This window comes from Grus americana, chromosome 15, assembly GCF_028858705.1.
Source record: "Grus americana isolate bGruAme1 chromosome 15, bGruAme1.mat, whole genome shotgun sequence".
NCBI lineage: Eukaryota > Metazoa > Chordata > Aves > Gruiformes > Gruidae > Grus > Grus americana.
Window position 1 is genome coordinate 11,185,390 of NC_072866.1, and position 15,555 is coordinate 11,200,944.

Below are 15,555 nucleotides of genomic sequence, written 5' to 3' on the forward strand. Positions count from 1 at the left end.
CCGGTGCAGCATTTCCGCACGCGTCCTCCCAGCAGCAGTGTTCGATAGTCACCATGGCAATGTCAGCCGCGCTCGGGCTGTCATCCGCTTTGACATCCAGCGCGTGCCGGGATGGGCTGAGGGGTGTGCGCACCCCGGGGGGATCAGCCACCCAGAGCCCAGCCAAAAACCTGGGCTCCCACACACAGGGTGGGGGGTACCGGCCGTGACACCACCGGTGTCCCCCAGGGATGGGGTCCCACGCGATGGTGCGTGCCGGTGCCTGGCCCTGGGGACCCGCCGCGGTGAGGGAGAGGAGGGTGAAGCCCTTTGGGGTGACACTGGCAGCAGTGCCCCCCGCGAGCCCGGCTGCACAGAGTTTCTTTCCCCCCCCCCCCACCCCAGCCTCTAATTACAGACGACGTCCGCGGAGGGCGCGGGGAGGTTACGTAACCTCGGCGTTTGGAAAATTCTTTCTGCTCCCTTATCGGCTTTATAAATACCTCGAACTCAGGCCAGGCCAGGCTGGGGGAAGGCGATGACATGGGCTGCAGCCAGTCCCCACGCTCAGGCCCATCCAGCTGCTGTGCCTCAGTTTCCCCTTCTCTATGGGTGAAAGCGTCCCTGCTGCACCCTGCCGCTGCGCTAAGGGGAGGGCTCCTTGCTGCTGGCGTGAGCGCCGGTGGGACCAGCAAGTGTTTTTCATCTCCAGCAGAAAAGGCAGGCAATTTTTATTCCTCCCTTGAAAAAGACTTGAAGGTGCTTTTTGGGTCATGGCCATCATTAAATGGCAAGTTCAAAGAACCAAAGTCCTGCCTGCGGCCACCGACTACTTTACCCTAATCTGGTGTCACATCCCCCAGGTTTTAATTTGTTGCATCCTTCTGGCTGGTGCTTCATGTCCTAAAAATCCCTGGGTTGGGGCTGTGCGGTTTTTTAGCTGCTGTGATGGCTTGGCGGGGTGCTGGTGGTGGGTGCTCCCCTTGTCCCCCCTACTCCGCACAGCACCGTCACAGCCCTCCCAACCTCCTCGCCGTCCGCACAGCCGAGCCAGGGGCAGTGGGATGCTGGCGAGTCCCAAACATCGCTGGCGACCCCCAAACACCGCTGGTGACCGCTACAGGAGGTCCGGGGCTGGGGGGGGGGCTGGAGAAGGGCCCCCCTGCTCACGTGTGCTTGCATTTATGCCACTTGCAAAGTTATCTCCCCGCGGGGATGTTGGAGGGCGGCCGGGGCCGTGTCGATAGGAGCGTGCATGGTGCACGCAGCCAAGGGCGGCCAGGGCGGCGTTGTGTAACTGTCCGTGTGGCTCTTCACCGGGGGCATGTCACCGTGTCCCACCCTCCCCAGTGCCACCAGCCCTGACCGCTGCCCCAGCCGCAGGGAACTTTGCTCCGTGCCCGCCCGCTGCCACCCAGCCATGCCGCGACGCTGCGTGACGTCTGGCTTTATACCTCCAAGGGATGCTGGCGGCCGGACTGCGACCCCAGGGGTTAGATTGGCCATTGTGGCTGGCAGCAGCATGCCACTGCCTTTGTCCCCCAAAATCTTCCCTTGCTGGTGTTTTGGTTTGCCCTGCTCCTTGTCAACCTGTACGTGTACACACAGCCGTGCCCGGGCTCACCAACACCGGGCTTTGCACTCACCTTGTTTATTGTAGGGTTGTCCAGGAACACACGGCAGGGTTGGATTTTAGGGCTGGCAAAAAAAAAAAAAAAAAGGGATTCCTGGCTTCTACTTTATTGCTTTTGCAATCCCACAGTGTGTGCCTGAGCAAGCCCCCCCATCAGTGACCTGGGCTGTGCAAAGGAGCAGAGGAGGGAAAGCAACCGGGCGTGAGCCGAACCTCGCTGGTTTAAAAACAACCTTTTAAATGCCCAGGTCTCTGCCCACAGAGTCTGCAGCTGCCGGGCCCCTTAACGAAGTGATGCACAACAGCGCCAGAGGCTGGGGCACAGAAATAATGAGAAGGGAGTTATTTTAGGGACTTTCACATCTGCCCGGTGGGTACCTTCATGGCCACCCCCATTTGAACAGGGCTTCCCAAACGAGGTGGGAGCCCTGAGCAGTGGTGGTGGGGTGCCCCCCCCCTCACCCCCAGCTTGTGGGGTACCAGCCCCGGTAGATGCTGACGTCGGGCAGAGATTTGATTTCTTGCTGCCGGGGCCGGGCTGAGAGGGCACCCGGGGCTGGTAGCCGCAGGCAGGGAATGAGGGAGGATTAATTGAGCTGCTGATCTCTGATGGCGAGAGGGGACGGGGAGCAGCGAGCCCCCCCGGCGTTATGCAATGCCTGTGCTAAATCTTCACTGCGGCAGATAAAGACGGTCCCCAAAATACCCTGCCCTGCTTTGCCGGCCTCGCAGCTACTTGGATTTGGGGTGATGTCTGCAATCTGGGGGTGTCCAGCTCCCCAGTGACACTGGGGCAAGGCGAAAAAGGCAGAAACCCAGGGCCAGAAACCCGGTACCTCCTGGGAAGGAGATCTCCTCCAACCAGGCTCAGCTCGAGGAACGAGAGTGGTAAAGGGAATCCTCGGAGGATTTAAAAGACGCTGAAACTCTTGAACTGGTGCATGCAGAGCCATGAGCTGGAGGAACACTAGTAGCAGCAAAGCAGTGCAAAGCCCTCTTTCATCTTGAAGATGACAGGCAGCATCATGTGTGCGCCAGGGGAATTTGTCACCCCCAACAGAAAAGGAAGGGGATTTTTCTTTCTCCCTTGGGAAATGCTTGAAGATGGGGTTTGGGTCATGGCCATCATTAAATGGCAAGATCAAAGATCCGAGGTCTTGCCTTGGACCACCGACTGCCTCGCCCCAGCCTAGTGTCTGATCCTTCAGGTCTGACTTTGTTGCATCCTTATGGCTGGTCCTTCGCATCCCCAAAATCTCTGAAATCCCCTTTGAGCTGTTTCTCTTCCAGTCACCCGAGATCATTAAGGTATCTTGGGCTTCCTACACTGCCAAGACCGCAATTTTGCTACCCCTTAGAAATGTCACCGAAGGTGGATGTCCCCCTCGCTGGCGGTGGCTCCCCATGGCTGCAGCAGAGGTGCCAGCTCCTGTACATTTAGGGAAGAGGAGAGGCTGTAATCTGAGCTCGGGAGCAATTAGCCAGGACGGCGGCGTGCTGCCCTGCAAAGTCCCTGCCACTCGCTCGCTCCCTCGGCCACCGGCATCGGGCTCAGCATCTGTGGCTCTCGCTGCGATCGCAGGGTAAGCAGGGTTGGGAGGGTGGTTCTGCCCGAGCATGGCATGTCCTTCCTCCCCATCTCCTTCCTCCTGGGATTCAAAGCCAAGTTTAGGGTTCTTCCAACACCTTAACCCACGGCAATGCTGAAAGGCGCTGGAAACGCAGTCGCTTTTGGGGTGGAAATGGCAACTTTATCCCGGCATGGCCAAGGAGCCAGGAAAATTGGCCAGGACAGTGGGGCACGGGTTGTATTTCTCACCGAGAGTTGAGCAATTGCTAAAGCTTGGCCGGAGCAGGAGTAACCGTGGGTTTGAAGCCCCAAAAAAGAGTGGAGGATGCTGATGAGTGGTTGATGGCTCAGCCTTGCTTACATCCCATCTCCCCTTGCTGGAAGGGACCTGTGCATCCCGAGCTGGCTCTTATTCTCATCCCGCTCTTCTCTGGGAGGAGATGAGATTCCCCAGCCAAAACGCTCCCCGCGGCTCACGGTTCTGTCGGCTCCGGCTGGCAGCCCCATCGCTCCCGACCTGCCGCACGTCGCGCCTTCAGGATAAACATTTCCCGGGCGCAGGCTCTGCCCACACGCGCGATTTCCCTCAAGCGGGAGACACGGCTCCTGGGAGGGGGTTTGCATTGGGTGAGAGCGGAGCTCCATGGGAAAACCTGCCTTGGGAGTAATGGGATTTGGGAAAGGGACATTGATGGGAGCTGGGTAAGTGGGAGACGCAGGATTAGTCCTGCCGCAGGCAAGCTGGGGCTGAACGGGGTCCAGATCCATCACCTTCTGCCTCTAACCCTAAGGTGCAGGAAGCAATCGCTCCGTGAGAGGGTTCTTAAAATAATTCATGCCTGTGCTACCCCACGGATGCTGCCGAGCGCTGCCTTGGTGCTACCTGTGGCATGGGAGCCCCTTGATGCAGCAGCCCTCAGCTCATCTCCATCTGGTTGGTGATATAATCCACTTGAAGACATTTGCCCTTTCAGTCCCCTTCTCCCTTTCTTTCCATGGTGCTTTTTAGCAGCTGAGTGATCCCCCCGTGCTGGGGCTGGAGCAGGGCTGGTGCCTTCCCCCTGCAAGAGCCTCTTGGCATGTGCTGGATGGGAACCCACCATCCCTGATGGGAGCCTGAGTCCCTGCAGAGGCCCCGGGAATGGCACAACGGAGGCGCAGGGCAGGCAGGAGTGCAGCTGGCTGATTTCGGCTCTGCCATCGTCTGCCCGCAGCCCCATTGCTGGCATTTGGGATGGTTTGGGGCCAGCGCTGGAGCCCAGCATGTATCCAGATTTGGGAGCATGCAGGAGAGACCAGGGCCATGTGATGGATGAGAGCGCACGTGGTGGGCGCAAAGACACCCCAAGGTCACCCATCCGAAAACACCCTCTGGCCCACGCGGTCCAGGGATGGGTCTTTTCAGGAGGGAGGCACCCACTGCAGCCCAGGCGGGGAACGGGACTTGCCTGGGGACTTGCACATCCCACCGGCACCCTGGGCACAGCCAGGCTAGGTGATATTTCAGTTCAAAGCCCCAGACACCTCGCAGCCACGAGTCCCACCCGGGGGGGACTCATCTTTACCCTCCAAACGCCCAACTGACCCCGTAGCCAGCTCCCTCCACCCAGCAGCAGACATCTCCACCACCCATGTCCCAGCCCCGCCGGTTCTGGGAGGCTCCCAGGACACCCCTGGTCGCTGTGGCAGGACATGGGGAGAGGGGACAGGGCATCGCCACCACAGAGCCTTTGTTCCCAGGACCGTGGGGCTGCCGGGAGCAGATCTCTGACGTCCTGCGGGACAAATCCTGCGGGGTGCGGGATCCGGGGCATCAGCAGGCTGGGAAACCTCCCCTCCCCCTTGCTAAATCCCTTCCCCTGCACAGGACAGTAGGTTACGGGACTCGACCAGAGGTTGGATTTAAGGAGATTACAACTTCTCCCCCAGGATAATCTAGAAATTCAATTAAAACTCTCTGTCTCTCGCCCGGGCTGCAGCAGGGCCACGGGGCACCCTGCGCCCCGCAGCCATGGCCGGGGAGCGCTGGGGAGACCCCCCCGGGCACGTGCCAGGTAAGGGCTGACCCCCTCGTCCTGGGGTCTGGCCAGAGCCCCCCTGATCGCAGGGGCAGCCGGGGCTCTGCCCCTTCCCGGGGCGATTTGCTGGGGTATTAACAGCCGTCCTCTGAGCCGGGGCAGCCGGGACTGGCTGCAGGGGGGCTGCGGGGGGGCTGTGGGGAAAGGGGTACGCGGGAAGAGGCTGCGGGTACCCCAGGTTTGGGTAAGGGTAGGGGCAGGGCAGTCTGGCTGCATCCCCTGGGGTTTTGGGGCATCCTTTGGCAGCCCCCAGTGCTGATTGTACCTGCTGAGGCCCTTTTCCCCCCCTTGCCCTCATCCTCACCCCCAGCCATGTCCTGCTGTCCGGCCGTACGGATGCGAGCAGACGGACAAATAACCGGTGTTTCCCAGGCGAGCGAGATGGGATTTCAGGACGCAGTGGGGCGGCGGGGCTGGCTGTGGGCTGGGGGGACTGCGGGTGCTGTGGTGTTTCCCGACCCCCCCGGTGCTGCAGCTGGGCGGGGGGCATCACCCAGGAGTGGCGGGGGGGCAGCGGGGGCAGACGTACAGCCCTGGGGTCCCGTCACCGTGGCTTGTGAGTGCTGGAGCGGGGCTGGGTGCTGGTGCTGCTGGTGCTGGAACGGGCATGGAGCGGGCTGGATTGCAATGTTCATCGCCCCCCCCCTCCCCCGTCATGCCACGGAGTTGGGGACTAACCCTCCGAAGGCATCTTTCCCAGGATCTCCTCTGATCCAGGACACATTTAGCAGGACTTTTGAGGTGCTTAAGCACAAGCCACCTGGTCCCAGGGGTGCTGAGTGCTGCACATGGCTCCTTTTCTCCTCCCATGTCCATGGTGGCATCTGCACGTGGCTCAGGGGGACGGGGATGTGCCAGCACCTCTCCAGGCACCCCGTCACCTCTGGTCTCCCCGCCAAGGGCCTTCCTTGTCCCCCGTGCCTCAGTTTCCCTCCTCTGTGCGCCGTCAAGTCTCGCAGACAGTGATGTGTCGGCTGCTTACTGGTACTAGGGGGGTGCTTGGGGGTGCAGGGGAGGGGTGCATGCCCATGGCTGTTTTCTACCCATGTCCCTGTGAAAACAGAGCAGTATTGTCTCATTAGGAACGCACTGTGGTGGGAGTCTCTCGCCTGTCCTCCCTGGCAGCAGAGGGGAAGCAGGGGGTCATTTATCCTCCGGATTTGTCAGGGTCTGGTCCACCCTGTGTCGACCCTTAATTTATTGGAAGAGCCCAGAGACAGGGTGTCAGAGGAAGGAGTTATTCAGGCAGCAGTGCTCCCCCCGCGCGGTGGGGACACGCTCGGTCGGGGGCCGGCTGCAAGCTCCCTGCTTTGCATCTCAGCTGGGGGAGCCCCCATCTCTGCTGCTCCCCCCTCATTTTGTGGGTGCTCAGAGCTGGGTGACTCCATCAGGATGGGGTGTGCAGGAGCAGTTTGGGCACCCTCGGCTGTGCCGTCATGGCCGCAGCCCCGTGCCAGGAGCAGAGCTCCCTCTTCTCCACTGACATTGCCATCCCGCTGCTGGGGCATGAAGGGCATCGCTGCAGGAGATAGCAGCGTTATCTCCCAGCCCAGGGCAGGCAGCAGCACCGAGCGTGACCTCCTCATGCCATCCCCTCTTGGACGGTCATCTCTCCTGCCAGGGGACCCGCGTGTCCCAGCTTGGCTCCTCCAAGTCCCCACCCGGGTTGATCCCGCTCAAACGCAGCCCCGTTCCCCACACGCCTCCATAAGTCGGGAGAAAATCCAAAGCGAGGGGGGAACGGCAGCCTGGTCGCTGCCTCCCTGGCCCCAAAACACATCCCCTCCGGAGGTACAGCGAAAGGTGTGGTGATAAATCGCATCGACACATTCAGCCGGCTCTAACTAATGACCTCCCCGGCACTCGACACAGTTTCCCGGTGCGCTGGCTGTTCAGAATATTGTTGTAACATTTAACTCCCTTTTAAAAAATAAATAAATAAAATTAGCCGTGCAGTTGGCAGATTGCTGGAGACACTTGGATTCTCTGCGGGAAACCGCTCCGCAGTGGGAGTTTGGTTGCTGCAGTTTAGTGGCAGGAGTCGCTGCCTCTAATGTCAGCTCATTAGCTGGGGTAGTCCAAGGCGTCGCTGTGTTCAGAGCCCGCGGGGAGCTGTGGGCCGTTCCTTCCCGCTATTAATATTATGGGCCTGTTTTGTTTCCTACGTGTTAACGCTATTAGTGCTGCATAAGACGCGTGGCACGAGCGGCAGGGGACGGTCCCGGTCCTGCCCGACTCCCAGCACGGGTTTGTCTGTGCCGACGCTGGGGCCGGCAGTGGGATTAAGGGGCTCCAGGTATTAGGGGAAGTTTTGAGTTTGTTCCCGGGGGGTAAAATTGTGATGGTCAGGGGTGTGAAACTCCAGGGAAGGGGGTGGCGAGGGGGATGTGACCTCCCGTATCTCCTCTGCCCTGGGCAGCTCTGGTTGTGGGCGATGCTGGAGGGTGGCACTCACGACCCGAGGAAACGCCGGGTGACCATGGGGCCGGTGCCGGCAGCAGAGCCTCTCCAGCCCTAGGCTTCCACGCGTTCACACGAGCCCTCTCCCAGCCTGAGCCTCCCGCAGCGGCAGCGTGGGGCTCCAGCATTCAAATTAAAACCAAACCAGAAATTCAGCTTTCAGCGAACTCGAGAAAGCGTATTTCCAAACAAAACTGTGCTAAATAAAGTACGAGCCGCAGGCAGCCGCCTGCTCCGACAGATCCACGTTGCTCGCCTTTATTTAGCTGCCGGTTCCCCGTGCTGCCACAGCCGGCCTGGGGCCGGGGGGGTTTGTCCCCCCAGGAGCTTTGGTGCTTTGGGGAGGACTCGGTTCCACAGCCGAATGAATGTGGGGGCCCAGGTGGGATGTGGGCTATGTCACGAGAGCTGCCCCATCCCCGAAGCGGTGTCAGCCCCTTGGGTCTGTCCTGGCATCCCCCCGCAGCAGAGGGTTCCCCAACGTCCAGGGTGCTCGGACAGGGTGAGCCCTGAGTGGCATGGGGCGGGGTGGGGGGGGAGGAAGAGAGAAAAATAAGGGAGAGAGAGAGAAAGAGAGAAAGAGAGAGAGAGAGAAAGAGAGAGAAAGAGAGAAAGAGAGAAAGAGAGAAAGAGAGAAAGAAAGAAAGAAAGAAAGAAAGAAAGAAAGAAAGAAAGAAAGAAAGAGAGAGAAAGAGAGAAAGAGAGAAAGAGAGAAAGAGAGAAAGAAAGAAAGAAAGAAAGAGAGAAAGAAAGAGAAAGAAAGAGAAAGACAAATTAAGACATAAGAAATTAAGAAATCGAGAAATTGAGAAGGAAAGAAAGCAAGAAAGCAAGGAAGCAAGAAAGAAAGAAAGGAAAGAGAAAGATGAATAGCGGGAAGGAAGAGAGAAAGGAAGAAACAGAGAAAGTGAGAAAGGAGGGAAGGAAGGAGGGAAGGGGGGAGGGGGAAGGTGACTGGGGAGCCCGAGGGTTCCCGGGAGCATCACCCCTGGGTGAGGGCAGCGCCGCTGCCTCCCCAGTCACCCGGGTACGTCTCCCCTCCCAGCACAGTTAATCCAGACCCCTGCTAATCCTCTCGCAGGTCACCGGGAGCTCATTGCATTTTGTTCACTTCTCAAATGCATCTAGAATTAATTAAAAAAACCCAACAGTAAATTCATCCCGTGGCAAAAGCATCCAGCGTATTCCCCTGGGTGCGCCGGTGGGGTGATGGAGAAGCGGCCTTTTTTGTCTCCAAATGCTGAGCTCTCATTAAAAAAAGAGGAGAGAAAGCCGTAATGAACGTAGCCAGTGTGGTCAGGAGGAAGACTCAGGACGGGTGACCAGGCTGGAGTTTGGCAGCGTGAGCCTGCAGCCAGTCTGACACGTCAGCTCTGCAAGGCCACTTTGGTCCCATTTGATTTCCAGTGAGTATGGGGCTGTAAATATTAACGGTTTGTGCCTATTTTACTCTTCCCCATGGCCTTAAGGAGGGACAGGATCTTGTGCCAACTGCCCCAGCTGGATGCGAGCAATTGCTTGGTCTGCCAACACACCAACAAATAACTGTGGTGCTTGAAAAATTAGCTTTTTGGATAAAAAATGGTTGTGCCTGGTTTGCAGCAGGTGGAAATATGCTATTTGGTGTATAAGATGGTGTCACGCCTGGGTCTGTTTCCAGCACCTGGGAGGTTTGGGCAGGTTGTTAGTGCTCCTGCTTGTGGTGCTGGGACTCTGCGGGGATCCCCAAGTCCCAGGCTGGATTTGTGGCAAATTTCTGTACAAGGCAATCCAGCGTATCGCTGCTAGCTGGGCTGATGCAGCCCCGGGCAGGCTGTGCCTGGCAATGCTTCCCGGCGCTGGGCTGGCCCTGGCCACCGTGTAATGGAAAGGGTGTGCTCGTCCCAGCGTGTCCCTGGGCGCTCGAGCTGATTGCAGGAATCGACCGTATTGATCGGGCCAGCGGATCCGACACAGCATGTACAGCCTGGTGGGTTCGCCTGCACCTCGAGGCATGAGCCGGGCACCTCTGCGCTGGGGGGACGGCGTGTTGTGCGGGGCTCTGCACCTGCTCCCCCACCGCACTGCGGCCCCATGCAGGTCTCATTGCTAGCAAGGTGGTTTGATCCCCAGTGACACATCCCATGTCGCTAAAGAATGGGATGAGCTGAGGCAGAGGGTGGTTTGGGGAGCGTTCCCGCAGTGCCATCTCTTTAGGGTGTTTGGGACGTGCCACGTAACTTCTCCACAATCCTGACCCTCGCCTGACACAGCCCTACGTGCCATCGCAGATGGGCTGGGGGGGCCAGCAGCCTGGCAGGGTGCCACTGGGTTTCCTCACCATGGGCTCATCTGCACCAGGAAGCCCACCCGGCTTGGGCCACCTCTCCCATGTCCATGCCGCCTCTCTCCCAGGCAAAGCTGCATGTAGGTCCCTGACCCTGCAGCTGAGCCCTCCAGGAGAGATCAAAACAGCTCCCCATTCCCCAGTGGCAGTTGTTCCTTCATAAGACTTGGCCAGCAAAACCCATCTGTGACCGTAGATGGCTCCGTGTCCCAATGGATGCGTTGGGAAAGTTGCTCCTCAGAACATCTGCCCTCAGCGAGTGCCTTCCTGGGGCCTTCCTCAACTGGCTCCACGTTGGCCGTGTCCTCTCCCATCCCCAGGCTGGGGGACGGAGGTTAAATCCACATCTCCCTGTGGTTTCCCTCAACCCCAGAAGAGCTGGTGCTCGGGAGGTCAGGCGAGCGCTGCTGCGATGTGCTGGGCAGCGATCCATCTGGCACGGGCAATGTGAACTGATGGAGCCGCTTTCAGGCGTACCTTTATTAATATCTCTGTGCTAAGGAGAGCAGCTTGGCCTCTCCGGTTTCCTCTCCAGCAGCGTGACCCCGCTCCAACAGCAGAACTCATGAGAAAAGCGAAGGGGAGAGACTCCAGTGCTACCCAAGGTTTTTCATCCACTGGTGTCACTGAAGGTCCCACAAATGCTGCATCGCCCCAGCAAGGTTTGCTCACTCACTTTGTAGTACGAAAGAACAAACTCTAAGACCTTCTTCCTTCCTCACGTGTGGTTTTTGGGAACAGCCTAGAAGGGAAAGTAAGGACAGTTGTGGGGGGTCTCACTCAACATGCAGCCACCCACCCCATCAGACCCATGGCCAAACACCTCCCTGGATCCTTTTGCCGTGAGAGGTAACGGCTGTGTCTTTGTTTTCTCATTGCAGAACCTCTCACAGGATCCGTGTGGTGACGTGGCAGCCAAGACGTGGAAGCTTGGGACTTCTCTTCCACCACAACAGAATTTGGGGGGTGGGCAGGGGTGGGCCAGGGGGACGCTGGGAGTCACAAGACCCTTCACCTTCACTGTGGGCTTGGCTCAGGGATGACTGCAGGCAGAGTCAACCCTTACAGCATCGTGTCCTCCGAGGAAGACGGGCTGAGGTTGACCACCATGCCAGGTATCAACGGCTTTGGCAATGGGAAAATCCATACCAGGAGAAAATGCAGGAACAGGTTTGTAAAGAAGAACGGTCAGTGCAACGTGGAGTTCACCAACATGGATGACAAGCCGCAGAGGTACATTGCAGACATGTTCACCACATGTGTTGACATCCGCTGGAGGTATATGCTCTTGCTCTTTTCCCTGGCATTTCTGGTGTCCTGGTTATTGTTTGGGCTGATTTTCTGGCTAATTGCACTCATTCATGGAGATCTAGAAAACCCGGGTGGAGACGATACCTTTAAGCCTTGTGTTCTGCAGGTCAATGGCTTTGTGGCTGCTTTTCTGTTCTCCATCGAGACCCAAACAACTATTGGTTATGGCTTCCGCTGTGTGACGGAGGAGTGCCCGCTCGCGGTCTTCATGGTGGTGGTTCAGTCCATCGTGGGGTGTATAATTGACTCTTTCATGATTGGTGCAATAATGGCAAAGATGGCCAGGCCCAAAAAACGGGCGCAGACATTACTTTTCAGCCATAATGCAGTAGTGGCAATGAGAGATGGAAAACTCTGCCTGATGTGGAGAGTTGGGAACCTCCGGAAAAGCCACATAGTAGAAGCCCACGTACGAGCTCAGCTAATTAAGCCCAGGATCACGGAAGAAGGGGAGTACATACCACTTGACCAAATAGATATCGACGTGGGGTTTGATAAAGGCTTGGACCGTATCTTCTTGGTGTCTCCCATCACCATTCTCCACGAGATCAATGAAGACAGCCCCTTGTTTGGGATCAGTCGCCAGGACTTGGAGACAGACGACTTTGAGATTGTGGTCATTCTGGAAGGCATGGTAGAAGCCACCGCTATGACAACACAAGCTCGGAGCTCCTACCTGGCCAGCGAGATCCTCTGGGGCCACCGCTTCGAGCCTGTCTTGTTCGAGGAGAAAAACCAGTACAAAGTAGACTATTCCCACTTCCACAAAACCTACGAGGTCCCGTCCACTCCCCGTTGCAGCGCCAAGGACTTGGTGGAGAACAAATTCCTGCTGCCCAGCACCAACTCCTTCTGCTACGAGAACGAGCTGGCCTTCATGAGCCGCGACGAGGAAGAGGAAGATGATGACAGCCGGGGTTTGGAGGACCTGAGCCCAGACAACAGGCACGAGTTCGATAGGCTTCAAGCCACAATAGCGTTGGATCAGCGGTCGTACAGGAGGGAGTCGGAAATATGACTCTTGGTCCTTCCATTGACTTTTCCGAGGGTATTTTTTTTCCTCCTCTAATCTCTTCCCCTACAACCCGCTCAACTTATGCAGAACAATGCAAGTGCCATAGGAATGCTTGAGAAATTAGTATCGTTCATAGTTTTCAGTTTCATCGCAATAACCACTGAGCGGTCTGCAGGAGGGGACGGCGGCAGGCCATGGCGCGTCTCCTGCGCCCGGCGCCTGCAGCGGGGCCGATGGCTCTGGGGGGACGGACGGACGGACGGATGGACAGAGAGAGAAGGGTCCGTGGGGTGCAGGCGGGCGCTCGCCCCACGCGGCCCCACGGGGCTTTGCTCTCCCCGTGGGGAAAATGCCAGCGTTTTCTTGGAGCCGAGCACTGCGAGATCCAAAAAGAGGAAATATCAGGAAACAAGTCTTTCTTTCTCTCTTTCTTTTTTTTCCTTTTATTTTTTAACTGAGCAGTAACAACAAAAAAATTGCTCCTTCCGGCAGGCGGTCTGATTCAGTTGCACAAGAACAACACTTGAAATAACATGCAACATTAACGTACTTCTTTTTAATTTTGGGAAAAAGTGGGGGGAGGGAGGCGAGAGGTTTTTAAATTTTTTCACCGTACCGTTTGGGAGACTGTTTACCAAAATAATAATAATAACAATAATAATAATAATAATAATAATATTAAATCTGAAAGAAGTGATTCAGTATTTTTTAAAAATGAACAAGGGAATGAATAAGCCACCGGGGTCCTTTGAGGGGGTGACTTGCTGGGCAGATGCAAGAGCTAGAAGTCAAGAGTGCATACAATTTTGGGGTGGTGGTTTTTTTTCCCACTGGCATGGCTTCGTAGGCAGAAAACAGACATAAGTGGCTGGAGGTCTGTGGCAGAGAAAGCGAGTAGCGTAATTACTGGCAAAGTAGCTAATAAGGAAAAGGCAGACTGCAATAGAAAGAATCATTGTAAACACAGTAATTAGCCAATTTCTGGAAATATTGATCTTCAGGGTGGCAATTGGGTCTGGGGCATCAGCTGCTGAAGTGCTGGGTCTCCCCCAACATCTCCGATGGGGAATTCATAAGTTTCACCGTAACTGGGATAAAATAGCGAAAAGCACAAAAAGGAGAGTGGAAAGCTCTCAGATTTGGGTATTTTCCCACTTTTCCAACCAATTTGGTATTTTCTCCCTTGAAAATTATTTCAGGCATGGAAATCAATGTGAAAGTCATCTTGTTGGGTTGCACTTCCTCTAGCACAGGAGCCGTCTCTGTGCCAGGCTGGGATTTATGAATTCCCCGTTCACCGGAGAGTCCTGCTTCAGAGGCAGATGCTTTTCTAAAAACAACAGATGCCAGTCAAGAAAAACCACCCCGTCTTGTGCTTCAACCCGTCCCCGCGTCCCAGCCTCAAGGTGGATTGTGCCTTAGAGATGCAAACTCATCCCGCGCTCTACCCCTCCTCCCCAGCACCCCACTTGCATCCCTACCCTGGGGCAACGTCCCCTTCGCTCTGTCCCTGTGGCATCACCTGCATCCCACCGTCTGCTGCGCTGTAGGCTGGCCTTGGTGGCACGCTGATTTAGCTTTTGCCACGGCACAAGGCAAACCACCCGGCGCATGGGGAGCCCTTGCTCCTGCCCCGCTCCCTGCCTTTGCGCAGAGGGAAGGAGCCGGGAAGATGCAGGCTGCAGGTCCCTTCAGCCTGGCTGTGCTGCTCATCGGTGCTCTGGGAGCCAAAATCTGGGTCCCTGCTCCCCGTGGCCGTGGGAAAGGCTTCGGTACCCACAGGCATCCCGCACCCGACCCTGGGTGCGGAGCCCTGGCAGCACCTGGCCTCGGGGAGCAGGGGTTGAGAGTGGGGTCCCCAGCAGCGTTTTGGCTGTGATGGGCTCCCGGTGTTTTCTGCCCCCTGCCCACGTCAGGGAAGCTGTATCCCAGGGTTACAACTTGCTGTGGCATGTCCAACCATCGGTGGCAGAGGCAGGATTTGTCCTGTGTCCCCATCCCTGTCTCCTTCTTGCAGAGGGCTCTGGGGAGTGGCTGCCCCGGTGCCCCCCCACTGCCCTGTGCCCCCCAGCATCACGTCTCGCTGGCCGGCTGCAGGATGGGGACCGGCACTTTGTCCCCACAGAGTTCCTTCTCACCCCGTTCCCACCAGCATCCATCATTGCCACCCTGTGCTGCCCACCAAGGGGCTGCTCTATTTTCGGCTTCCCCTAAAACACAGCCACTGGGAGAAAACATCCCCGCGGGCAGCGCTGGGAGGGAGCCGGCCGGTTTTGGCACCGAGTGTCCCAAGCAGGCTGTCCCCAAAAGCGGGGGGGACACGTAGGGACGTGTCATTGAGCTCCAGCCACAACGTTTATGTTTCTAAGGCAGCAAACGCAGAAACACAGACGCCATCCCATCGTCGGTCCCTTTGCTCCCGGGGGGGATGGTTTTGCCACCCACTTTTTGCCTCATAGCATCTGGGGGGTGGGAAGGATGGAGGGGAGGGCAGAGAGATTTTGTGTGCGCACTACTTATTTATTTTTTTAAACAAATGCTTTTAAGTGGTTTTAGGTTCTTTTGAATAAATAATAATTATAAAAAAAAGGTGCACATCTTGCTGCTGTAGGATTCTCAGAGGGTTAATTTCTTTATAAATATATATATATCACAGTAAATATTTGTATAAAAATGAAAGAGAAATAGAGATGTCTAAGTAAATTATTGCTTTTAAAGAAACTTCTATGATTGTACAGTGTTACCTGGGAGAATAGAATAATATATACAGATGTATTTTTAAATTGCTGTGTAGGAAGATGTGAACTGGGCTGGGGAGTGCCCGTGGCCGGCATAGCAAAGGGGGGTTCGGACCCTCCCCAGCCCCCGTTCATGCACCCCCTTCCCCAAACCCCACTAGTGAGGATCTAGCTCCGGCGAGTTGTCGTATATATATATATATATATATATATATATATATATACACTGTATAGTCCTCGTCCTGGCCATGGACCACGCTGGTACATAGTGTATAAATATTATTTTTGCCTACCTGTGAGTGCTCTGAGCTACTGGGTTTTTTTCCTACCATCAGGGAGCGTTGGGAAGGCTGCCCAGCGGTACTTTTAATCACATGAATTGTCAAAGAAAGGGGGAGAAAAAAAGAAAAAAAAGGTGAAAAAAGTCAAAAAGTGGTGTTTGTTC

At 56.5% G+C, this 15,555-nt stretch overlaps 1 protein-coding gene across 2 annotated transcripts in view; it reads left to right on the forward strand.

Annotated features, from left to right (window-relative positions):
• LOC129213418 (ATP-sensitive inward rectifier potassium channel 12) overlaps nucleotides 1-15,314 on the forward strand; it is a 33,207-nt gene extending 17,893 nt beyond the window's left edge. Inside the window, exons 1-2 of one of the 2 annotated variants that reach the window (XM_054843384.1) lie at nucleotides 3,149-3,195; nucleotides 10,928-15,314. In XM_054843384.1, the coding sequence (XP_054699359.1) occupies nucleotides 11,086-12,375 (1,290 nt within the window). In that variant the 5' untranslated portion in view covers nucleotides 3,149-3,195; nucleotides 10,928-11,085 and the 3' untranslated portion in view covers nucleotides 12,376-15,314. Of the gene's footprint in view, nucleotides 1-3,148; nucleotides 3,196-10,927 lie in introns of those variants that run through there. The other variant, XM_054843383.1, reaches the window with a different exon arrangement.
• Nucleotides 15,315-15,555: the final 241 nt, after the last annotated feature.